The 26,188-nt window shown below is 44.5% G+C and overlaps 3 protein-coding genes across 4 annotated transcripts; all 3 read right to left on the reverse strand.

Annotated features, from left to right (window-relative positions):
• Positions 1–411: 411 nt before the first annotated feature.
• tox4a (TOX high mobility group box family member 4 a) lies at positions 412–4,560 on the reverse strand. Its single transcript, XM_056742564.1, has 10 exons — positions 4,309–4,560; positions 3,907–4,021; positions 3,685–3,750; positions 3,274–3,579; positions 2,917–3,171; positions 2,496–2,834; positions 2,325–2,405; positions 1,526–2,245; positions 1,257–1,402; positions 412–1,049 (listed from the first exon to the last, which is right to left on the reverse strand). Exons 2-10 carry the CDS (start codon positions 4,009–4,011, stop codon positions 992–994), a joined length of 2,076 nt encoding a protein of 691 aa, XP_056598542.1. The 5' UTR covers positions 4,012–4,021; positions 4,309–4,560; the 3' UTR covers positions 412–991.
• Positions 4,561–5,518: 958 nt separating this feature from the next.
• chd8 (chromodomain helicase DNA binding protein 8) lies at positions 5,519–21,364 on the reverse strand. Of its 2 annotated transcripts, none has more exons than XM_056742548.1 (39): positions 21,259–21,364; positions 20,461–20,600; positions 18,668–19,671; positions 18,304–18,582; positions 18,104–18,220; positions 17,521–18,002; positions 17,335–17,449; positions 16,846–17,046; positions 16,630–16,698; positions 15,936–15,991; positions 15,743–15,860; positions 15,573–15,656; positions 15,276–15,413; positions 14,982–15,103; positions 13,751–13,994; positions 13,406–13,582; positions 12,663–12,806; positions 12,473–12,571; positions 12,225–12,384; positions 11,886–12,096; positions 11,622–11,817; positions 11,358–11,528; positions 10,982–11,272; positions 10,656–10,876; positions 10,365–10,567; positions 10,122–10,278; positions 9,934–10,023; positions 9,746–9,849; positions 9,539–9,662; positions 9,354–9,429; positions 8,993–9,267; positions 8,680–8,912; positions 7,912–8,556; positions 7,465–7,805; positions 7,290–7,376; positions 7,087–7,188; positions 6,898–7,008; positions 6,705–6,809; positions 5,519–6,540 (listed from the first exon to the last, which is right to left on the reverse strand). In XM_056742548.1, the coding sequence occupies exons 3-39, from the start codon at positions 19,592–19,594 to the stop codon at positions 6,163–6,165; spliced, it is 7,653 nt and encodes a 2,550-aa protein (XP_056598526.1). In that variant the 5' UTR covers positions 19,595–19,671; positions 20,461–20,600; positions 21,259–21,364; the 3' UTR covers positions 5,519–6,162. The 2 variants fall into 2 exon arrangements, with proteins under 2 accessions (XP_056598526.1, XP_056598525.1); XM_056742547.1 differs by having other exon boundaries at positions 7,465–7,808.
• Positions 21,365–23,094: 1,730 nt separating this feature from the next.
• cbln12 (cerebellin 12) lies at positions 23,095–26,140 on the reverse strand. The gene is made up of 4 exons (XM_056742620.1): positions 26,009–26,140; positions 24,291–24,878; positions 24,099–24,218; positions 23,095–24,019 (listed from the first exon to the last, which is right to left on the reverse strand). Exons 2-4 carry the CDS (start codon positions 24,606–24,608, stop codon positions 23,822–23,824), a joined length of 636 nt encoding a protein of 211 aa, XP_056598598.1. The 5' UTR covers positions 24,609–24,878; positions 26,009–26,140; the 3' UTR covers positions 23,095–23,821.
• Positions 26,141–26,188: the final 48 nt, after the last annotated feature.

The following is a 26,188-nucleotide window of genomic DNA, read 5'->3' on the forward strand; positions in this document are numbered from 1 at the left end:
ATTTGACATCTGCAAGACTTCTACAATACATAGTTTGCTCATCTGCAATACGTCTCGGAGATGTCTGCTGACAGACGTCATATAGACATCTAGAAGATGTCTGTAAGATGTTTATGATTTAGAATGGATGTAAAGCTGCTCTTTCTAAGATGTTTAGCAGATGTTTTTTCACAGCAGATCTCCAGATCTTTAGCAGACTTATTAGAGACGATAAGACATCTCCGAGACGTATTGCAGATGAGGAAACTATGTATTGCAGATGTCAAATAGACGTAAGCCAGAAGGATTGTGCCTTCCAGGTGATTACACGCCAAATCATGTTTTTGCGTCACCTTCAGTTAATTTCAATGCACAAATACATACAAATTATACATTAGAAAGGGACCCAATACAATGACCTAATAAAACACGTTCACTTTTGGCTGCACTTTATTAATACTCGAGTTACACCATTAAAAAGTCAGCAACAGATTTTTTTTCAAAACAAAAGCCCATGAGATTTTACACGAGAGCATCTCCAGGTATATCTAAGACACTCTCAACACAAAATGTGTAAATGATATAAAAACAAAACTAAGTATTCATTATTCTTCTACATCTCAAACTTGTCTGAAGCATAATTGTGACGATTTCTCACTTTTACGCAAATACTAGCGATGTGTGTATATAAAAATAAATCACTGCAGCAAGGTCTGATTAAAGTACAATACTCAATGTAGGTCATGATCAAACAGCTTCAATGGAGAAACAAAGCCTTCAGTCACAACATGAGCTCTGCAAAGTATAATCAGTTATACATTTAACCCAAACACACTTGACTGCCTTAGATTTCCACTGCTGTAACAAACGCTGTCCGTTTACAATAGAAGAAAAGAGACTCTTTTTTTTCCACCGTTGATTCCACACTTTAAATGGAACAAAACACTACAGTTGATCCATAGATCCAGTAGAATTCCATCATCTTGACTTACAAAAGATTGAAACGTTTCATTTATTTGACAGCGGCTGAGTTCTGGCCCCTTATCGAGCACCAGGCCATGAAAATGTCCCTGTTAAAAGAATAAACAGAGAATCAATTTACACTATATAATTGAATATATTTGCATAGTTGTCTTAGTTTCAATTAAAATAAAATTTAGCTTCTTCATAGGCATGGTGGGACTAAATGATCAAGCAAATCAGCAAGAAGCGAATCACCAAGGTTGGCGGCTTTGAAGTTTTTTGTGATAAAAAAAAAATGAGCTGAAATAACCCACCTGCAATGTGAGGCTACACACTCGTTGCTGCAATATTCCTTATCCCAGTCTCGACTGTCCACGGCCAGGTTTGTGCATCCTGCACGGACGCAGATATTAGTACCAGAAGAGGAGGCTGCGGGAGCAACGCTGACCTCCATCTCCATCTGAAAAAAGGTAAGACCACATGTGCATCAGAACAGTTTTTGCCAGTACTCTTTTAGTACAGTACTCAGGTTGGTTGAGCGCAAAATGACTCGCAAGCAAAAAAGTTCATGATGCAAAAATACCTCCTCTGAGGCGAGTTCCTCCGTCACGATCTCATTTTCCCCGGTGACTGGTTGGTCCACCTGCAACTCGACAGGTGTGGAATGTGTCGAGGCGGCGAGGCTGGACGAGGAAATAACAGGGTTGGCACTTGTTGCTGTAGTCACAATAATCGGCGCGGACAAGTCAGAATGTAAAGAAGCAGGGACAATCTTTATCTGGAGAGGAGGCGGCGGCGTAGCAGTGACAGCCAAAGAACTTCCCGCCCCTCCGTGGGGCTTGGGCTGGAGAGGAGGCGGGAATTGCGTTTGTACCATCTGCTGCAGACGCGGTGGAGGAGGGGTGCCCTGCATCTGCTGGAGCGGTGGAGGCTGCCGGCCAGCGGACTGCTGCACGCATCGTATCGCAGCTGGAATCACCGTCACCATGGACGTGGGGATCTGATGGAGCTGTGCGCCTCCCTGTAACATTTGCTTGGAGATGATGATTTTGGTGACGGTGGGTGCTGGGCTGGGGTTAGTGGGCAGGGGTTGACCGATGGTCAGGGGTAAAGAGCCCGTGCGGGAGCGGGTGGTGACTTGAGGCAGGTCGAGGATGATGTTGGACGTGCAGATGTTGGTGATGGTGTTCTGGTCAGGGGTGGGGGTGATTCGTGCGGGACGGGAAGGGGCAGTGGCGACGGGTGTGGGACAGGGGGCGGATGGAGGAGTGGAGGGAGCATTATCCTCCAGCTCGGGTGAGGGCTGGATTGAAGACAACAGAAAGTAAGCAAATGAAAAAAAGAAAGCATAACAGAGGAAGAGCTAGACGTTAACCACACACCTTGGAGAGCTGATTTGCTCTGTAGGCGGCTAACACTTTAAGATACTCTTTCTTCGCTGCCTCAGTTTTCTTCTTGTACACCTGCAGAAACGAAACGGATCAGCAACAGTCCCGGGGTAGAAAAACACTCACTGCCACATTTGAGTTTTGACCGGAAGGATCCTACTGCACCTGTTTCTGCTCTTCTCCGAGACTGTCCCACATGGATGCCACGATCTTCGACACCTCCCCAAACGTGGCATTTGGGTTCTGGCCTTTAATGGCCGACTGGGTGTCTCTGAAGAACAGAGCATAAGCGGACACCGGTTTCTGCGGTTCATTAGGATCTTTTTTCTTCCGCCCTTTCTTAGGACCAAGCACCGTTCCCACGTCTACATTAGTCCCGGGCACCATGGTCGGCTTGCCACCCATCCTTCTCACGACAGCTGGAGGAGCGCTGGAGATCTGCACGGAACCCGTCAAGCTTGAGACGTGGGTCATGATCGCGGAGGAGTCCACCAGCATGGTTTTCTAAAACAGAGAGAAAGGTTGCAAAACACAGACGGAGAAATAAAGTGATCAGGTAAGTGACAGAGAGATTTGTGACGCTCACTTGTCTAAAGTCTTCCATGTCTTCATCCTGCAGCGAGCCAGAAGGAGATGGCGTGGTTGACAGCGGCTGGTCAGGTGACTTTGACACGCCGGCTCCACCACCAAGGCTGAGCCCTAAATGAGCACTTAGATCTGAATGGTCTATGGTAGTGAGCTGGTTGTGTCCTAGGAGACTGTGGTTCATATCGTTTAATGGAACATCAATAGTCATGGAGGAGGAACTATTGAAATGGGAGCCAACCGAATGCCCCAGATCCTAAAAAAATAATATATAGATCACTTTGCAAGGAATTTAAATGCGGTTTCTTGTTGAAAGCAAGACAACAAATGCTCAGGGATGAAACTCGGCAGAGCTTACCACACCCAGAGATGCGCTCAGTAGAGCACTTTCCCCTGACTGGTTAATGACACTCAAATTCAGGTGGTCCATCCCCCGAGATGATGGATTCATGAAAGTCGATGCAAAAGAGGGATCGTTCCCCCCCACCACAGAATTTCTAGCGAGACCACTTCCGACTCCAGGACCCCTCGAGCTCCCGGCCTGTTCGGCCAGCTCTCCGAAATGAGCTTCCACATCCTCTATGGTGAGAGCAGAATCTGGATCTAGGGAGATGGGTGGGATTTCAAACTCTTCGTCTCCCAAACTGGGTGTATGGAACGTTTGCTAGGGAGGGGGAAAAGACATACAGGAAAAATGAGTGTATAGCAAGTTGAACTCAATGCAAACAGTTTGAGTTTTTATGCACTGGAGTAAAAGTCAAGATTGTACCTCAGATGAAAGAAAATGATGGCCAGGCCCGCTGATGGTGAGGTATGAATCACTGCCACCTGCAAACTAATAAATTGAGGGTTGTCCAGAATGAATATAATTTTTAATCCACCGAGAAATCGATAGGATTAAATAATACTTCAAAGGCACCATGCATTAAAAGAGCACATAACGCTGCATTAAAGCAAAACTATGTTGAGTGTTAAACAAAGCCGAACTTACTTTGTTCACGGAATCGTATCCATTGTAAGACGAGTTATCCATGAACTCTGAATCCACATGCTGACCAGACCCGTCAGAGAGATCGGGGTAAAAATTCAGATCCATGATCACCGGTCTGATAGAACAAAGCAAATCTTTAGGTATTTGGATATTACGAACGAATTGCAACACACAAATGAAGACTTTCAACAAAGAACATCAAAATGTTTGCGACCAAGAGCGACATATAGTCCGTGTAATTCTTAAAATACACATGACATTTACCAAAGAAAAAAACAAGAAAAAGGGAAAAAACGTGTCCGTCGCTTGCATGAATATTGCGAGTATTTTTTATTCATCGATTCCCACCTGTAGCGCAAACATCGCCAATAACCTTTGTGATGTGCTGTGGTTGTATCTTACCAGTTTAGCAAGCTAGCAGCAGCTGCTAGGTTTAATCGGCTGCATAGTGCTAGTTCACAAATGTGTTCGTGTTAAAACACAACTTGGATTTATTCAAAACCAAAGAAAAAGTGACATTTTCTGTTTGTTTTTTGCATCATCGAAGCCTTAATAAATAAAACGAACTGTATTTTCTATAACATGAACCAATGCGATGAACAGGGTTGCGCTAGCAAAGCGCTGCAAGTGTTTAAGAATGGACCGATTAGATCGATATTCTGCTACTTCCGTCTGTTTTCACTTACAAGTCCGTTTAATCGCACTCCGATCCCTATTACAAGTAACGGAATTTTTATATGATATTTAATTCGATCTATATGTAATGTTATATCTTTTCGGCCAGGATTCATACGTTTAAATATACTTTATGCGAACACCGAATGTTTAAATTGCCAGAAAGTGTGTCACTGCTATTGAGCTATTTGTTCAGACCACCATCATAGCCGCTTTAAGAGGGTAAATTCATCCCATAATTAAATTGTCATATTTTGAAGAGTTCGGTTCCAAAATGAGATAACAAAAATTATGTGTTTTTTTTATTGTGCAGTCCAATTAATATCAATCAAACAGCAGTTTTTTTTAATTGAGCCATAACTAAATAAATACATCTAATTTACACAGTAAAAACATGTTAACAAAATAAAAAACATGATTACATTATTTTTTAAATGGAGTAATTCTGGAACCAAACTCTTATTTATTCTCCTTGGCGTCATTTAAAACCTCTATATGAGGTATCCTTCAGTGGAACACAAAAGAAGATATTTTGTGAAATGTCTGGTTTGGTATTCATACGATATGGGGTCCGATGTTATTTCGCTATCAACATCAGGTATGGAATGATGTGTACTATACCCCTGACCTATGACCCAAGAAGCGCCTTTTGTTTTGTTTGTGAAGTTATGTTTGTGAAGATATGTAAAGTACAGCTGTCCAACAAGAAAGTGTAGCCGTAGCAATTAAAGTTACTACATTTAAACCAGTGGTCATACTTAAGCCACGTAAAATATGTGCAGCGCTGTAGAGCACAAGACGTTGCTCTTTTCTTCAGTACGCTTGTCAATTCAAAGGTTTACACAAACACCCCAAAAATGTGTTTCTGTAGGTACATTAAGTACGAAGTAAACCACACATGATGCTTGAAATGATTTCAACAGACATGTTTCCACTGTAGACTGCTATTCATATTTATATCACAGAGACAGTTGATGTCAGTTGATGAAACGGGAATAAACTCATAATCTTTGCATCATCGCAAGCATAGGACTTTGTACAATACAGCCATAATCTGTCTAACAATGTTTCAGTAACTAGCCCTAAACCCCGAGTCCTACCGCCAACCCAACCCACCCCCCTCCTACTCACACACGCACAAAAAATGATATACATCCAACGAAAACATGTTCTTCACCAGACCGAGGCACAGCTCAGTGCATGAATCCTCCAGCACACTGTTATACAGTTCGGCCTGAGGGTAGGTAACCAAACGGCTCCTTTCTGAGCCATAAAGGAGGAACAGGACCTGCTATGGGTAAGTGACACGTGTTCAATCATCGGCTGGAATTGTTGTTTTGCACAACGTGCCGAACGGGATGTAAAAAAGAAAACCAAAACAGGAGTGACAACTGTCGCTTTCCTCACTCTACACAAAACAGTCCAGTAGAAGTCCGACCCAAGGAAAAAAAAAAGGAAACTCTGTTACTCAATATTTAAAGCGATAACATCAACAATAATTATAAAAATAATGAAGGCAGAATATAATAAAATAAAAGACTGTCATGATCTCGGTCTACTACGTCGAACGTCGCGATTTGGTCAATCCTCTGAACTCGAGGAAGAGTCTGAATTTTTAGGTGCCATGATGACATCATCCAAAATGGCCTCTCTGTCTGAGCTTTCGTAGCCACCCTGCGACAAACTGTCGCCGCCATCCATGTCGAGCGCGCTCGGCTCCATTTTCACATCGTAGGCAGGGGTGAGGAAGTGGTGAGAGGATGCGAGGTGACCGCTGTCTTCCAGGTCCTCGTCGTCCATCATGTATGCCCCGTCGGAAACTAACGTCTCGCCTTCGCCGCCTCCCAGGAGTGGGTCGTCGGACTGGATTGAAGGGGTGGAGAGGTAATGTCGGCTCTTTTTGGGGATTGAAGAATGTGGACTCAACAGTCTGTGGAATAAACTCTCTGGCAAGAAGCCCTGCAATTAAAAAAAATGGCATTAAACAGTGTGGCGTAAACGGCAGTTAAGCGGTTCTTAAAATTGCAGGAGCTGACGTGAAGATTAGACCCACTATCTTAAGAATACAGATGTGAAAATGACAAGTGTTTGGTATACACCGAGTGAACACAGGAGGCACTGACCGAGTTGCGAACCGTTTCGGACCATTCTGCTGTTACAGCATGGTCAGGATTCTCCTCCAGGTGCTCCCTCAGGTCCTGTAGTGCAGGGCCATATACTCCTCCAAACTGAAAAGCAACAAGCCTTGAACTCCAACTCCTTATCAAAATCAATAGATCACCCAGCCACATTTCTCAATAAATTGGCTTTGCTCACCTTCTTGCCTGTCCTCAGGTCTTTGACTTTCACTCTCTCACTTCCTGTAAGTGCTGCTCCTTTTTCCATCTTCTTCCTCCTCCTCTTCCTTTTGGTCCTGTTCACCATCAGCTGCATCAAAACATTACCAGCCGAGTCAGTCCAAGCAGAAGTCAAAGAACACTCAAAGGAGGAGTGTCTCGTGCTTACCTCTAACATGTCTCCCTCCACCTCATAGTCTGGATTCTCCTTGAGCCAGTTGGGAAGGTCCCTTCTTCGAGGAGCATGGAGAACTCCCTCTGAATCTACCAGCTAACGTCCAGACAACCAACACATAAGCATTGGACATAACTTTTGAGACATCCAAGTATTTGATGATATCTAGATGTCTGTGTGAGACTACATTTCCGTACCTCGTGGTCCTTTCGTTTCTTGCGTCCGCTGTCTTCCCCATTCGGCATTAGAGCTTGCTTTGAGAAGGTCAGCTTCAGACCCTCCTCCTACATTAAAAGACCCAAACATAAAGAGGTAAACGTTAGTTCCCAGTGTTCAGACATGCAAACATAACCCATTCAGGATTCTGAGTACCTTCAGGAGTTTAACTGTGAACTCAGTGTCTTGGCCATCACCAGATTCCGCAGACTGGGTGCTGTTGCTCTTGCGTGCCACCCGTGGGTAACCCAGGTCATCTCCAAGGCCGGGCTCTTCAGACGCTGCACCGAGGTGAATCTCAGGGACGTAACGGCGGCCCGCCGGCCAGTGCCCGGTTAGAATGAGAGAACAGAGGTTGTCTATTCTGTTTATCAACACGCGATCCTTGGGCCAGTCGACTCGGAGAGGGTCGGTAAGAGACTCCTGTGGAGCACCGTCTTGGGATGGTGTCAGTGAGAGGATGCTGTTGTCTTCATCACCATCACACATCTTAAGAGCTGCTGATGAGAGATGACACTCATCAGTTATAAGTGACAAACAATCGACTATAAATATATTTCTCCCAAAAAAACACCCAATGTCTTAAATGGAGATGCTCCTCACCTCGTTCTCTCTCAGCATCACTGTCTCCGCTATCACTTGAGCTGCCGGAATGACGCGAGGAAGACGACGAGCCCGAGTCCGAATCAGAATCCGAGTCAGAAGCCCCTTCTCGTCTTTCTCCCTTTCTCCCACTGGACCCAGCGTGTTTGCTCTTTTTCCAGCTCCAGCCAGCTTGCCCCCCAACTTTCCCTTCCGAGTGCACAAATGGCGTGACTGGGGGCTCCGACCGACACAGAGTGTCCACCCCCAACAGCCGAGAGTCATCGTCTAGCCCCTCCTCTTTGATACTGGTCTGCTCTTGTGATTGGCCGAATGCCACAGTCTGTGAAGCCGCTTGGGCTTGCTGGTTGTGGAGGTAGTCGAGGCGGGCCTGGCCGAACGAGTACTGGGGGTCAGAGAAGATGGAGAGTTCGGTTCGGCTGACGCCGTGTCTGGAAGCGGCTAAGAGCAGCTCGTGGTCATGCTGTGGGACATTCCACCAGTTGGGGAGGTCAGCGCTGGGTGGCGCCAAAGCAAACCGTTCCTCCAGCAACGGGTGAGTGAGAACGCGCTCGCGTAGCCGGCACAGCAAGCCGACTCGGTAGAGTGTCCGCGAGGCTCGCTCTTCTGTGATGGGGGCCAGGGACTGAGACATCTCTTGAGGTTCTGCAAATCGATTCATGTAAGTCAAATGCATCAACATTATCCATATGTTCCAAAATCAAAAAAATACCAAGAAAACATGGCATTGTGGAAGTGCGGTTTCATACCGACTTGGTATAAACGTACCTTCTCCACGTGCCGGCCGAAGGTGACACACTTTCCGACACATGGACATGAAGCACTTGAAGTAACGTGTCAAGCTCTCATCAGTTTTCTTATCAAGCCGAGCGAAAGAGCGGAAGCGGGTCCAGTCCATGTGATGCTCGTCCCCTTCCAGAGCATCGGCCTCCTTCTTTATCCTGTCCACACCAAAGGTTGATACCACCCTGTAAAAATCACACTCCTCCCTACGGGTCCACCTGAAATTGACACACCTATGAGAACGTTGGACAGCCAGATGGAGGAATAATCTTCAGCAGGAGCTTTCTTGGAGACTCACCTTTGTTGGCGTTCTTGTCTGGCTATCTCTTTGAGCTTAGTGGCCTGTTCACAGCGTCTGCGTCTTCGATCGCCCTTCTCCGCAGCCTCCATCTTAAGTTGCTCCCGTCTATAACTGCGCTGATACGCTGTGATGAGGCGCCGCAGTCGAGCTGTCAGCGATGAGCTCGTTGGCCAATAACACAAATCCGAGGATGCAGAGGAAGGGCCTTCGGCCAGCACAGGGGCAGAGCGTTCCTCCACGCAAATCTCATTGTCCGCGTTCGCGGAATCCGCCTGTGGAGCAAACGTGAATGTCTATCAATTATTTGAAGAACTTGAGTAAACGCATAAGAACGATCCAGAACTCAATTGTAATTTACCTCCTCGTATGCTTCCTTGGTGTGTCTCGCTGCAGGTTTGAACTCTGGATCCTCAGAGTACTTATCATAGTCGCCTCTGAGACGGAACAACAAACCCTCAAGGTTACACTGAGCAGCAAGCTTACGTTTGTCATCCAATCAGATGAGCTGCAATGTAAGTACAGGGTCCCAGATCTGAAACTCACCCGTCCCCGAGCTCTGGGTCTGCCGCTTGCTGCTCCGCGTTGATGTCCTGCTCATTTGGGCGTCCACATCGCTCAACAAAACACAAGCAGGGGTCAGCGCGCATGGTGGTGTACATCTCATATCCTAAAAACAAGGATGCAAGAGTAAAATGTTGGCTTAAAAAACACAATCTAAATGTAAAAACTTGAGACGTGGGACACACGTACCATGCTTATAAACACCGATAAGCAAGCATCGGTCGGCTTCTGAGTCCCACCAACCAGAAGGAACATCCTGCTGCTCCATTTCAGGCAACCAGATATCAATATCTCTGCATTTAAACACACCCGCCGTCAGTCAAGCGTCATTTGAACGTGTGTGTGTGGGGAGGGTTAAGGTGAACCAATAACTATACCTGGCATCAGCTCCACTCAAAACAGAATCAGCGTGGTCTCCGATGACCTCCTGCTTCAGGTAATAAAGCATACGTACTCTCAGCAACACTCTGAGAAGAAAAGAACAAAAACACAATGTTAACAGAAATACTGGGATACACAAGTAGCACTTTAAGGGATCACGGGCGTGTTCCAAAAGAAAACATACTTGTTGCACTGGTGCTTGAGGTGCTTGCGATAACTGTCGTCCAGAAGTAGACTGTCAGGATTGTACTTGCGAATCCACTCTACCTTCTGCACGTCAAAAGAGCTCTGAGCCTTCACCCGCTTGCCCTTTCTGCCACGAGGGACCGGGATGGACAGACCTACAGCACAGGAGAAACCCATTATGAGTGCTCACGGCCTGCTTTGTGTGAAACCACCTCTTGTCAGAAGAATGTGAATGACATACCAGAATGGTTCAGCAGAGCTTGAGGTTCTCGTCCGTTCTCTGGCGGTGTGATCAACTCCCAGATGAAGCTCTTGATGTTCTCATCTCCACGGTAATGTATCAGACAGAACACCAGGATCACACGGCAGATGGTCTCCACGTCTCGCTCGCTGAGACGCCGCTTACACCGAGCATGAGACAGGATGTCTCTCCAGCGCCCCCACCTGTACAGATGAAGTTTCAAAATATTCAAAGACCCCACCAGCACACATCATAGCTGCAAGATAAACGTGAAGAAACAAATTGACAAACCCATAAACAAGTAGGTGTTTCTCCACTCGAAAGCAGTCTGTGCGTCCGTAGCCTGTGCCGGAATGCCGGTCTGACCGTCGGGAAGCCCGGGATTGCCGAGCGTTGTGGGGCGGGTAGTCGTCATCACTGTCCAAATCAGACAGCTCACCACCCTCTCCACGCAGAGTGGAAAACTGACGTGTCTGCTTTCTCACTCTTGGCGTGTCGATCACAAGAGTATTCTGCACAAGGTTTGAAAGAAAGAGGAAATTACAGATGCAGAAATTAATAGGAAAACAGATACAGCGATGAAGATCAAAAGCAAGTTAGAAACACGACACTCGTACCTTCCTGTTGAGAGAATCCATGTCTAAATCTGCCTTCCTGGCCCACTTCTGCCAAAACTCTGGGTCGTCTAGAGCAATATCCGTGCGGTTCTCAGACGCCACGAAACTGGCTTTGGAGAAGGTGGATCCTTTTCCTTCGCTCTCTATTGTGATGGTAGTCGCCCTTCTCTGAAGGATCTGATCGATGTCCTCCTCACAGAAGCGACTTCCTTCGTCGTCCTCGTCCATTATGGCTGCATAAGCACCTTTACGAAGTAAATCCTCGATCTCTTTCTTGGAAAACTGTTGTATCTGAGAAAACCGAAGATTACAAATGAGTGACAATTCATATCAGGCTATTCAAATTGAAGCTGCGCATAAACTCTTTCATTCTTACCCCATTAACATTACTGTCCTTGTTCCCGCTCATGCTTTGCAGGACGGCTCGATCAAGTCCCAGTTTAAGACTGGCTTTGTCTAACATTTCCCTCTCGTACGAGTTTCTGGTGATCAGACGATACACCTTTACCGCTTTAGACTGACCGATACGGTGACAGCGGGCCTGAGCCTGTAAGGTGGTGCCGATAAAACAGATGAATGAAGTTAAGACAATAAACGTCACTAATCGAATATTTAGATGAAAAATGAGAAGATCCCAAACCTGAAGATCATTCTGTGGATTCCAGTCCGAGTCGAAGATGACACAGGTGTCCGCAGCCGTAAGATTAATGCCCAACCCTCCGGCACGAGTGCAAAGCAGGAAGACAAACCGGTCTGAATCCGGTTTACTAAAGCGATCAATGGCCGCCTGTCGCAGGTTCCCTCGGACGCGACCATCGATGCGCTCATACAGGTATCTGTCAGAACGTTACGATTTAATATCCAGTCAAATATGACAATGTTTATTTTTACTTCCTGGATGTACCTCTTGTGTATGAGGTAGTCCTCAAGAATGTCGAGGCAGCGCACCATCTGGGAGAAGATGAGCACCTTGTGTCCTCCAGCTTTGAGGCGTGGAAGCAGCTTATCAAGCAAGACCAGTTTCCCAGCGGAGCGCACCAGAGCCTGGAGGTGGAAGTCTGCAGCCATAGGATCATACACCTCCCTCAGCTCAGCCACTATCTTCTCCTCAGCTCCTGCACAAGGATGGGACCAGAAGGTAGAGAACTGAGACAGCGGTTGTAGACGTAAAGGAAGTTCAACATTTTAATTATGAATGAGGTGATTGAGAGGAAACTGTGGGTTATGGCGTAAAGTTCGGTACCTGTAATGAGGTAAGGATGGTTGCAACACTTTCTCAGCTCCATCATGGTGTTGAGGAGATTGGGCACGTTGCTGTTATGTGTGGCTCCCATGCTGAGGAAGCTAAAGTTACGCTCTAGAATAGCACGGTAATACTTCTTCTGAACATCAGTCAACTCCACCTGAGAAACGCAGCATTTCCCTCCATCAGAATCAAAGATACAAAGGCAGAACTGCCATTTTAGAGCCTAAAGGAATCATGAATCGTACCTCTATAATGGTCTCTTGTTTCGGGGCAAGGTTCTTTTCCACGTCCTCCTTCAACCTACGCAGCATCATGGGCTTCAGGATAGACTGCAGTTTCTGGACCTGATAAACGCAGACGGACATGAATTAAGAACCGCTGACCTTCTCAACAGCCGACATCTTGCGTCCTGGATTTGTAGGAGCGTGTCTCTACCTGTTCCTCCGTCTTCAGGTCTCCAAACTCACGGAGAAACTCGATTTCGGAGGGAAACTGAGCTGGTTCCAGGAAGTGCAGAAGACTGAATAGTTCCTCTACGGTGTTTTGCAGTGGAGTGCCTGTCAGCAACACTTTATGCTCCTGTTAAAAAGAAGAAATAGAGAAGGATGAGTAATGGAGGTCAGAGAGGAAGAAAGATTCTACAAAGCCAAGACCTTGAAGTTTCAGTAGGTACATACAGGTTCACATTCAACGGCAGATTAAAAAGCACGATTGAAAAAAACTGTTTTTTGACCCCCAAAGACTCGGGGTAGCGTTTCTGTGTAAACGAACAAAAACGGAGACTTTCAAATTATGCAGACGTGGTTGCCCACATTCACTTACTGAATGGGTTGTCTATATCATTGCCTTGCTTCCCTAATGCTTTAAGCCCCTGTCATTTGAGCAATTACGCTATCTGACAGTGACCAGCCTCACAATGAATGTGTAAACAACAAGCTTGTTTGATTTCAAGCAGCGCTGCGATTGCGGATCGACACTTCGAGAGCCGTATGCTTATAAACCGTGCTCAGTACTGTGATGTCATCCCTCGATCGGATGAAATCAAACAAGCATAATAATAGGGATTAACTCATATATCCACACAAAGACTTCCTTGCTTCTCCTATTATCTGCAAAGGCAGTATAAACGAGGATCAGTTTTTGCAAAACAGTGGGTCAAACTTCATCATGCTACTTACTACGTCAAGCATCTTAAGGCTGTCCAGGAGTTTGCAATTTCTGTTCTTCAGACGGTGAGCTTCATCAATTACGACACAGCGCCAAGATATCTCTCTCAGCTCGGGGCAGTCTGACAGAATCATCTCAAAAGTTGTGATGAGAGCATCAAACCTATAAGCACCTGGAATAAAATGTTCCTACAGAAAACAGAAAAACAAAAAGACGTTCACAAAAAAAGCTCAAACCTCTAACAGATATGAATTTAAACAGTTAGATCATCTAAGGTAAATCACAAACAAACAATATTCTATATTTGCTATGAACATGTATAAGAACGAGAAAACAAGCACCGCATCTGAACAGACCTTGTCATCTTTGCAGTACATCTCGTACTGCTGGATCATCTGTCTGCTGGCCAGACTGCCGTGATAAACAATAGCGTTCATATCAGTCCAGGTGGTGAACTCTCTTTCCCAGTTTGTGATGGTGGACAGCGGCGCGATGATGAGGAACGGCCCCTGAACCCCTGCAGAATACACCTCGGACAGCAGCGCTAAGGACTGAATGGTCTTACCCAGACCCATCTCGTCGGCCAGAATGCAGTTTTGCCTTTGGAGGAGGACAGGGGAGTGAGAATTGGGTAGAAGAGCATTCAGTATCTTTACCTGTGAATGTGCTTAAAGTTGATTTAAAGGAGTTTTTCACACATGTCATCCAATATGTTTATGTATTTGTTTCTTTGCTTGAAAAGAAATGAAGGTTTTTGATGAAAACATTCCAGGATTTTTCTCCATATAGTGAACTTCAATGTACTCCAAACAGTTGAGGGTCAAAATGACAGTTTCAGTGCAGCTTCAAGGGGCTTAAATCCATACCACACCATGAATAAGGGTTTTATCTAGTGAAACCATCTGTCATTTAAAAAAAATTATATCTTTTATAAACAGAAATGCTCGCCTGTTCTGCGATGCACGTTCATGATTCCACAAAATACATAATTACGTTGAAAAGCTCACGCTTAAGTACTGAGTCATTTACATTTAGGCAATTGACAGACGCTTTTACCCAAAGCGACTTGCATTGCTTTATCCTATACATTTTACATAGGTATTTGCAATCCCCTGGGATCGAACACACAACCTTGCGTTGTTAACGCAATTCTCTTACCACTGAGCTACAGGAAAGCATCGTCGAACAGAGCAAAGCAAGCATTTGTGCTTATAAAGCATATTCTGTTTAATTTTACTAGATAAGACCTTTATTCATGGTCTGGTATGGTTTAAAGTCCTTTTAAAATGCACTGTAACTCTCATTTTGACCTTCAACCATTTGGAGTCCATTGAAGTCCACTATATGGAGAAAATTCTGGAAAGTTTTCATCAAAAACCTTCATTTCTTTTCGACTAAAGGTGAGTAAATTATCATGAAAATAGATTTTGACAGTGAACTACTAAGCACACATGGACAAAAGCTACAAAACTCCCAGCAACTGATCAAACGTTCTGTACAGCGAACACTTAAATGCCTCTTTAACCCCACCGAGTACTAAGCTTCATTCATCTGCATGTATCAGGAGGGTAGTTACATCCATGTTACCTGTTGTACCAGTTGAAGAGCAGCCAGTTGACTCCTTCCAGCTGGTACTCTCGAAGCTGATTCCCATTTTGATACTCCCTCGACTCGTCCAGCTTCTTCCAGGAACTAGCAGGTGGTCGAGCCTGATGGGAAAAGTAATTCATGATGATATAAAGCAGTCTCTTCTCTCACTCATTGAAAACATAATTCAGACAGCATCACTGGTGTGTAGATACCCAAGGTCATAATAGTCAAACGACACGTAGACATTGTGAGGCGAGACGGATGCAGATCAATATGAGTGCAGAAGCTTACGGTTTTCTTGAGACGGGGCTCGCGACTCTGAATCTTCCTGAATTCTTCCACTTTTCCTCCATCAACATCTTCCTTCAGTTCCCAAGTAGCATCTTCGTAGGGCAGAGAGCCCCACTTCACCAGGTAGTACACAACCGGCTATTAGAGAGAACACAAGAAATAACATCATTTGCATAGAATGTATGGAAGGGAAGAGCAAAATATATGTGAGCTCAAACTCATTCATTAACGGTTTATATTCATAAACCAGTCTCAAAAACTTTGTTCTATACAAAACAACGCAGAGGAAACTCTTACCTCCCCATTGTCCTTATCAACACTGTGCGATTCATCCAAGATACGATCAACCTCCATGTAGTCTGGATTGAAGGGTTCCTCATCCTACCCAAGAACACATTTAGTTAGACAAAACCAAAAGCCAAACAACAGTAGCATATTTGCATGAATAAATCTTCAGAGTGCCTCACCTCTTGGAAGATATTTCTCATCTGTGCCTGTTTGGTCTTGAATCTCTTGAGCTTCTGATGGATCCTCTTGTCTTTCTCCAGCTGCTCAAGACTGGCCCATTCACAGTGCATGTACGAGCTATAAACACACAAAATATTACTATCATATTCCAAGAACGACACGTGATCAGTATTCGAAATCAAGTTGACTTACTAGTTTTTGTATTTGACAAAGAATTCTTCCACATTAACATAATGCCCAGGAGAAACCTGCACGCATAAAGTAAGTCACAAGTCAGATTGATTATTGCAAATGTTTTATAGCTATACAAGTCTTTAAATCAGATCTAAGTAGGACCACAATAATCTTAATGGTTCAGTAAGTTGTTTATAGTGCTGAAAAATTATCGTATTCAAATTTGAAATAAACCCGCGGAGACCATTTCAGAGTTTTTCTGATTTTAAGTTTGGCTACTTATAGGTATATTTCTTAATTTATTTGCAAAAACAGTTCTAAATAACAAAGGATGCGCTGTATTTTTCCAGACCTCAAATACTGCAAAGAAAACAAGTTGTTCATATTCACTTTACCAAAACAACAGTGTTATGAGTACATGTATTTAGGAAAAGTTCAACAATTATTTTTATGGGTTAACATTTTTATCAGTTATGTGTCTTATCATGCTGTCAAACATTCACATTGCTGTTGGATGACTTTGTCACTCCTAAGGTTTGATTTTGTTGAAATTCAACAGACACTGGACTGGAATGGCCACAATACATCTAGAAATGCCGATTTGAAATGGTCTCTTATTTATATTGAACTCGCTAGCTCATTTTTAAGATTATAAAAAGAGGAAAATAAAAATAAATAAGCCACCGCTTCCTGGTTTGCAAACATTACTTGCCTCTTTTTTGGTCAGCCTCATGGACAATATTTTATCCACAATCGCAGCATCCTCCTCACTTGGGTTCTCCTGAAGCAAAAATCAGATTCACGTTCAGACACTCAAGGATAACGACCAGTGTTAAATCATTACTCTAAACAATAATGTCCATGCTGACAAAATCATGTCAGCAGCTGAAAAAAAGTCCAACTCGCTATGACTAGCGTGCTGACGCACCACAAAAAACTGCATGCTTGGAACATCTCCATCGAGCTCCTGTTGGAGTTCTCCTCCCAGGGCCTGAGCGTGGCTTACAGTAGACACAACAGGAGTGGTCACGTCAACGTCCGCATCCATTTCATCCTCATCGTCTGTGATTTTGATGTCCAAATCTTCCGTGTACTTCTTCCTCTTCACCTGGCGGTTGGAGCGCCGCTTCTGTTTGACAGACAAGTAACAGCCGTCAACACATCAGATCTGCTGCTTTATAAAGTGTCATGGTACAAAACGCCATTCTAATGCCTGCCAATGCTTAATAAAACATGAGTCACTGCATGACAGACTGTATATTAGGACAAAGTAGAGGTTGGTTGCATGACCAAAATCTTATTATCAGTCTTTGAGCTGTTTTGAAATCTATTATAGATGTACATTACATTATAGTACAGAGTGACATGTTTCTATTTTCATAGAGAACCAAGTGTCGCTGCTCTTGAGCAACGGTACCTGCGACATGTCCTCCTCCATCGTACGGGGTGAAACGGGTGGGCTAAGATCTACATCTGAGTGGTCAGAGGATCCATTTCTTTTTCGTTTCTTACCCCCCACTAGCGTGATGGTGCTATGAAGAGAGAATAACGTGTAAGGACAATAATTTTTGGGGGGTTCAAGGTGCAAGCAAGCATGACTTACTTTAGCTTAGTCTTGGATTTACTTTTACTGCCTCCAACAACCCCTCCTCCGGTTCCCGGAGCCTTCGCCTTAGATTTCTTGTCTCCTCCCACCACCACTTTTCCTCCTCCCGCGCTTGGGCTTTTCTTCTTGCTCCCTCCTCCTCCGCCGCCACCGCCTCCTTTCTTTTTGGCCCCGGCAGCCCCCGTGACACCCTCCAGGTCCGCCGAGGTCTGTCCAGCAGGAAGCTCATCCTGGTTGAGGACGCGGGGGATGTTCCTCTCGCCCCTGGCTTTGGCCCGCGCGATGGCCTCGGCGACGATGCGATTGGCCTTCTCCTGCTTGCACAGGGTTTCCACTTTTCGCACGGGTTCCTGTATCTTAGCCAGACGCACACCTGAACACGCAGCTGTAGTGTTTGTTACGGCTGCAGAGCCGGCGGCCGATGTATTGATGACTTTCACCACAGAAATGGTACCACCGGCACTGGACACCACGGTGGACTGTGGAGAAAGGACACGGGTAAGAAGCATAAATATAAGCGAACAATAAGCCAAAATGAAATAAAACAAATAACTGGAAACAGGCCAAGAAGACATCCTACCTGTGGCTGCAGCAGTAGTTTTAGAGGCACGGCTAGTCTTTGTCCTCCCTGTCCTTGAGAAATCTGCACCACCTGAGGGCTGCCGCCAGCATTACCTGCCCCAGAAACCAACTGGAACTATCGACAAACAAAAAGCATGTTTTTTTTCTCTCCCAAGCACGTCCTCAATACTCACACATGTGCCCTGTCCTGTTGCTCACCTTGGCTCCCTGTTGGTTGGGCTGCTGTTGAACCTGCAGCTGAATAGTGAGCACCTTCGGCTGTGCCCCCGTTTGACCCCCTTTGGCTTGGGCGAGAGCCGCCAGCTGACTTCCCTGCAAGACCAATTTCCCTGGCAGAGAGCCCAACACCAGCCTTGGATGCTGGCCTTGCAGACCTGACCCTGCAGCCACAGTTCCCCCTACCGTCAATGTCCCAGCCTGGGCAGCTCCGCCTTGCGAGGGCTGCTGTAGCACCAGAGTGATCCTCTTAGGTTCCCCCTAATAAAAGAGAGGCGGAAATTGAGCACAAAAATACAAAGCACCACATGAAGATCAACACATCTCAATGAGAGCTGAGACTGACCTGCTGTGACATGGCTGAGAGAGTGACTCCTTGAGGACGGACGCCTGCAGAGGCTGGAGACTGGGCTTGCGTCTGTAGCGTCACCTGCGCTTGCTGCTGCACCTGGACCTGAACCTGTGCAGGCTGCGTCTGCAGCTGACCCTGTGTCATATGCGCCTGCGCGGGTATCTGCATCTGCACGGATTGTGTCTGGACCTGTGACTGGCTCTGGGGTATGGAGGTCAACAAGACCTGTTTCATTTGGCCATTTGCAGTCTGAACCAGCCTTTGGACCCCAGAGCTCATCTTGACCTGGCCCTGACCAGGAGATGTCGCATTTAACATCGTCCCACCGGAAACAACTGTCATTCCAGGTCTAAGAGGGGTTCCTGTTAGAACTCTGGTGAGAGTGACTTTCCCTGGAGAGCCCGTGGCTCCTGTGACACCCTGCAGCATTTGACCCTGAGGGCCCTTCAGAATGACAATTTTGTGGCCCGACTGCCCCGCCGCCTGCTGCGTAACAGCGGTGACCTGCTGAGTTTGAAGCTGCTGGGTGGTGACCTGAGAGCATGACACAGGTACTCCCATCGGGGAGCTCAGCAGAACGGTTGCTGCCCCGCTGCTGCTCCCTGCAACAGAGAGAGAAGACTGAGGCACCGCCTGAATGGATATTGGAGCTTGGGAGACGGAGATGTCCTGTGACATCTGGGTGGGCTGCTGTGGTTGAACAGTTTGAAGCGAGACAGATACAGGTGTCGGGACAGCATCGCCGAGCACAGGGATGCCGGGAACCGACGTGAGATCTGCAGGTGGGTCGACTTGGCCCAGGGCCATTTTCAGTGCCTCCTCAACCGGGTCTGAGGAGCCTTGGGAAAACGCATCCTCCGGCAGGGAATCCAAATTGAACAGTGGCGTGTCATCGAAAAGGTCCATAATAGGGTCTGCCATCTTTTTAAAGAGTTTGTGAAAACAAGCAAAGAATGCGTGATATCCAGTGTTGGTATGTAAACATCCGATGAGAGATTCTGGAGGCACGCCGTGTGAGAGAGAAATAATGTCAATGAATACATCAAAAGGCAAGATATCCTCACTCACAAAATATGCAATAATGCCGTAGATTGTTTTTTCTACGTATTTCATAATTCTCATATAAAACAGCTAAAAAAACGATGCCACGTTGTAAATAAGCGCTGTATAAATAAACTTGAATTAATTCTGCAATTTAAATCAGGTTTATTTACATAATGCTTCTTTTCACCCTAGTGTCATTCAAAACCTGTACATGACTCATTCTTCTGAGAAACACTAAAGATATGATTGAGAAATGTGTCGGAAGTCAATGGGTTTCAATGCTGTTTGGTTATCAACATTCTTCAAAACACCTTCTTTGTTGTGCAGAAGAAAGGAAGATCCATGATGTTTGAAATGACTTGATGGTGAATAACTGAAGGCAGGATTTTTTTGGGATGCACTATCCCAATAAGTTCACATTTACACAGAATTTATTGTATTGGTACATTAACACACACCGCACCTCAGACCAGTGGTTCTCAAACCGGGGGCAAAATTGTGGCAATTTCTGACAAATACAGAAATGTATCATAATTTCTATGCGGTCAAACATCAGAAAAATAGCCCCCAATGTTCCAGCATTGTATAAGTGAATATGTTCTTGGTTCACATAAAATCCAGTGACTGTATATGGGGGGCTCCAAAGCAATGCACTCTACACAAAGGGGGCTTAAAACGAAAACGTCATAGACACATTATAGTGTATGAATAGCTGAAGACGATGAAAAAGGCACGAAAGTTACCTGAAATGAATGATCAGGGAGTGAGGAAGAGGTACGAGAGTAGCTTTACTCTCTCTCTCACTTCCCTCTGGAGTTTCTTTTTGCGTCTCCGGTCGGACCGAATACAAAGAGATCCATCAATAAATGCGCGTACTGATGCCCTAAAGAAAATGAAGAGAAACATGAACTCGGACAAAGCAAAACGTTTATATTGCATGCTGCATGAATAGCTGTACTATCACATTGCATCAGATGCCTGACAGACCGGCGTGCGTTCGCGGAACAGGCGTCATAACACCGCTGTGAAATGTCAAATTAAGCTCAAAACGTGTCACTTAAATCAACGTTATATGCTTAATGTACACAAAGTATACAACCCGTACTTTAGATAAACGCAATGGATACTGTAACACGGGGGTCGACCTGCCATCAATACGAAACAGTCCTGAAGCAGACGCTCGACAAACCCCACCAATGTTCACAATGGCGCTTCCTATCGCTGTAAATGCTAATGTTTGTGTTTCGCTTTTTCTCTTTCTGTCCGATGTGAGCAGCGTCAACGGCCGTCCATCATTCAAAACACACCTTTCAGTCTCACATTCGAGCCGTCTTTCGGTCTCTCTCATCAACAAACCGGACCAAACCAAAGGCAACGTGCTACAAAACCCATAACGTTAGCCCGACAACGAACAGACACGGACAAGGCCGCAAAGCTGTTTCGACTTGGCTAGGTCGTGTTTTCTGCTCAAATATGCCCTCGCGACGCTGCCATCCGCTGCCCCAACTTTCCCCGCAATAAATTCGGGGTGCTAAATTTACCTTTGCATCGACACACATGGCTTTCTCCGTCTCACAACACTGTACGATTACAGGAAACGGCCAGCGTAGAGCAGGAACTAACCTCATGCCAGACCTAGCGTAGAAGCGCGGCCCCGATCTCACCCGCCGGCCGCTGATTGGCCCGTCATCGGAGGGGCAGAGAGAAGTCAAACATTCCATTGGCGGAGAAGGTCGTCAATCATTTGAGTGTGCGGCGTACAGGGCGGGAGACGGTGTGGGTATCGGCCGTACGGTGAGTTCGGTTGAGGAGGCACTGAATGCGGCCTAGCTTTCGCCGGGTTTTGAGACGCTCGCGTGTTAATAAACTGGTTTCTTTATTATTATTATTGTTTACAAAAATGTTTTTTACACGTATATTAGCGAGTGAATATTTTCACGCATTTACTAGATTGTCTATAACGGCAGGCCTGTATGATTAACAAACAATGTGTTTGGTGATATCGAATTGATAAATATTGGCTTTTATCTTAAATTCATTTGACATAATAGTAAATTACGCCTGTCATGTGAAGTTCTGTTATATTTAGCTTATAAGTAAAATGCACCGATTAATAACAGGTCAAATTGAAAATTGCACCATATGCATAGAATCCAATGTGGCTTTACATTTGATGACGTTTATAATGGGCATAAAAATCATTGTTTTCATTAGTACTGCCTCGTTTTAAAATGTTTGAATATTTTATTTGAGTGTTTCTGTAAAAAAGTTGGGTTTGACTAGTTACTTAGTTACTAAGTTATTAATTAGTGTAATTCAATTACTCGTCCATTGTAAAGGAAAGTAAGGGATTATTTTTTCTGTAATTTAATTACAGTTAGTTCTGATGTAATCAATCTAAATACTGTGTAATATATTCAATAGGTCAAATGACATCAATATTATGAGTTAAACTTTTAAATGTATGATTTAATGTTGATTCTCACATTTGTATAATTTGCTCAGTAGAAGTGATGTAGTTGTTTATTATTTATTTGCATGAATTGAATAAGCCGTTTAATGTTCATCTTGAATCACTTCTAAACAAGTTTGATGGAGGATATAGAAAGTAATTAGTAAAAAAGAGTTTTTGGAGAGAGTAATTGTACAGTAATCTAATTACACTATTGAATATGTCATTATTAACTAGTATTTAATAACTTCTTGGAGTAACCCAACCAATACAGTCAATCATTTACGTGAAATAAAAAAATGATATTTTTGCGTTAACAAATTTTCTGTACTCTAGTTAATGATTAAAAGTCACCATAAATATGATATATCTATATTTCTCAATTTGAACAAAAAAGGCTTTTAAAATCATTTTTACACTACTTTCTTGCAATTCACGTTTTCAAAATGATGTTTTTAAACACACTAGATTAATCAATGAATGAATAGTTAATATGACGTTTTTTGTTCTTTGTGGGTGATTCCCTTTATCTCCTTTTGTGTCTTGCCTGCGGTTGATTCCTCACCTTTCTCTCCTGCATGTGTGAATAAGTGTGTGTGTGTCTTTAAAGCAATGCAGCGTACTTTATTGATTGTGACAGGCCGCCCATGATCCATAGGAGTCCAGTGTATACTTGCACGTTTGCTTGCCAAAAGCCCCATCTGCCTGTGCTCGACCGGTGGCACTGTAGTTCGTATCCGTTATCCATCACGCCTATGCTGCTATCTGTGATGATTTCTGCTTCATGTTGCCAGCTCTGATGCTGAGAGCTATATTTACAAACAGCTGCTGTTATAGGTGAAACACTCCGTTCAGACACCGAAAAGAGTGAATCTTCTCAAGGGACTGAGAATGTTGCTGCCATACAACGCAGAAAATATTCGAGTTTAGTTAAGAGATTACCTTTAATAATGAGACTTTACAAAGTTGAGAATATAGACACGTAGCTCAACAAGCAGGCAGACATGAGCAAAGGAAGAATTCAGACATTTAAATGAGTAGTTCACCTTTAAAACGAAAATCATGTCATCATTTGTCATTTCAAACCCGTATGACTTTCTTTCTTCTGCAGAACACAAAAGAAGATATTTTGAAGAATGCTGGTAACAGCAGAGCCTCTCATTCACTTACCAATGCAAGTGTATGGGGGGCGTAAACAACATTCTTCTAAATATCTTCTTTTGTGTTCTGCAGAAGACAGAAAGTCATGCAGCTTTGAAATGACAAGAGGGTGAGTAAATGGTGAACTAACATTTTAAAGTGATTACAAGTTCAATAAATACCTAATTTCAAACCTAGTATTATTTATGGGGCAGTCTCACTGTATTTCAAGATCAATGTTTAGGTCAACCATACATGTTACCATACAGACCTATTAAGAAATACATGACATTTCCGAACCATAACACACATTTTCGTTTTCAATTATAACACATTATTCTGTTTTCTCGCATTTGGATAAATAAAGACATAAAGGAACATGTTTAAGATATAGATAGATTTCTCATTTTGTGGTATCTGTTTTCCCGTCATTGATTTTCTCCAAAGTGCAACTTCAGAGAGCAGGTCACCCCGTCTCGTCTCGTCTCTCAGCTCGTTCGCCTCATCGTTCTTCACAACGGGAAGACCAGGAAGCCCGAAAAGGTGGAGTACTTCCAGCCTCCCATTAAGTTGCCTCTCTCTAGTTTGAGGTAAACCTTGTCCCCTCTCTCCATGATCACAAGCCCGGCGTTAGTGGCGGCCTCCCGCGTCACATCCTGATCTCCAGCAAAAGCGGAGATCGTCGGCCATCCGTTCAGCATTAAGCTCACCTGTGATGTGGAAATACACAGAGTGACCTCTCTGTACGAATGCATTTACAGCTGATCGTATCACGTACTGATTCTGTACCTGAATGGTTTGTCTGTTGTAAGCCTTCACCACGTGGAAATTGAAGCTGTACACCCCTCGGCGTGGAGCGAGAAAGATGCTGCTCTCCTGGTCGAAATGACTACCAATGTTCACCAAGATCTGACAAAAACCAGCGGATTAAACAGATATGCACTGAAGATAAAGATACATTTCCAATTGTTTGTAACCCACCTGGTCGAAGTAGATGATCATGGTGCGATTGCTCATATCTGTGGGCTCATGGTTGGTTTGGCGTGTGGCGGAGAAGGCCACGCGGCCGGTACCTGAGCGCACTGACATCCCCAGTGCATTTCCCGCTGGCTCCGAGGAGGGCGTCGAGTCGCAGACCACCAGACACTTGCCCTCCAGCACTATGGGCTCCGTGTCGTTTTGTCCTCGCGCCACTAGGGGACCCATTAGAATCAATAGACACCATATCAACCCAACGAGAAACCTACTAGAGCCGGGCGACACTGTCTTCATTATTTCTCCTGAAGTCTTCACTAACATGAGGGACAAATTATTCTTCTTCAAATTCTTCCAATAATTATCCCGCGGCGCTACGGACGACCATTAACGTACCGGATCTTCTTATATCATAAGAATGTCCTTGTTTGCTCCGTTCGGCCTCGCTTTCTCTTTTTATCTCGCCCTCTTGACTGTCACGGCTTTATGATGAAGATCTACTTCTCTGTCTGTTAAATTGCCTGTGGGGGACCGGAGGCAAGGACGCATAGAGGTTTCTCATCAATCTGAAAAAAATCCATCATCGTTGCCAACCTGCGAGAAGAGAGAGAGAGAGAGAGAGAGAGAGAGAGCAGGTAAGAGGAAGTCCATCAGGATTTTCAGCCAACAGGTACGCTGCTGGGGGGAGGAGGAAGAGGAGCAGTGAGAGATGAAGATCATGAGGTAACAGTTTGGATCTCTTTCAGCTGAAGGGAGCAGCGTCCAGGAGCGAGTGCGAACAAGAGAGAGAAAAAAGAACAACTCCACTGAGAGACCATCTGTCTGAAACACGCTTTCACTTCCCTCCTGACGCTCAACAACACGCAGGACACTCTTCCCTACACGGACACTCTGCTTATCGGCCAAAACTCCTCTCTCTCTCTCCTCTGTGTCTTGGCACGGTATGATGGACAATAATATGCCTTCTAACCAAAAATATCTCGCTCACAATTTATAAACATTTATAAAATGTGGAATACATCGATGTTTAATCGTAATTGTCATTTTTTTTTTGCCAGACATGAAAATTCTGTTAGCATTAACTCACCTTCGAGTCGTTCTAAATGTATATACATTTCTTTGTTCTGATGAACACAGAGAAAGATATTTGGAAGAAAATGTATAACCAGACAGATCTTGCCCCCCGTTGACTCCCATAGTAGAAAAAAATACACTGGTTGTCAAAAGCGGCACAGATCTGTTTGCTGTCCCACATTCTTCAAAATGTCTTCTTTTGCAGAACAAAAAAAAGCTAAAGTACTTTTTCCTGCTATGGGAGTCAATGTGGGGCAAGATCTGTTTGGTTTTGCACATTCTTCCAAATATCTTTCTCCTGTTCGTCAGAACAAAGAAATGTTTACAGATTTGGAACAACTCAAAGGTGAGTTAACAATTTTGGGTGAAGTCTCGCTTTAATTGTTTTCGGTTCAGTTCACATCTTTCCACCCAACAAAACATCTAAACCTCTTATCCACAACAATGTTCATAAAAAGCATACTGAAGTTTATCTCAACTATGTTCAAATTAAGTGTTAAGAAATATCTGCATCATTTAACGCTAATGTGAAACTACAAATGATAGTGTCACTAAACAACTTTCCACTGAAGCTTCCTCTCTTGTGAATAACACGAGATGAAATGCGTAAGTTCTCAAGCTTTCGGGAGAGACATGAAATGCAAACTCACCTGATTTAGTAGGACGTCCTTCGGTTTCTCTGTGAAATGATGTGAAGTGTCCGATCAGAGCTTGGGTAGGAAGAATCTAACAGATCTTCTCATCCTGTCTCCCAAAGACACTCCCCTCCCCGCCTGACCGACTTTACCTCTCTCTCTCTCTCTCTCTCTCTCTAATAATGTCATCAATGT

The sequence above is a fragment of the Triplophysa dalaica genome, chromosome 3 (assembly GCF_015846415.1).
Source record: "Triplophysa dalaica isolate WHDGS20190420 chromosome 3, ASM1584641v1, whole genome shotgun sequence".
Lineage (NCBI taxonomy): Eukaryota > Metazoa > Chordata > Actinopteri > Cypriniformes > Nemacheilidae > Triplophysa > Triplophysa dalaica.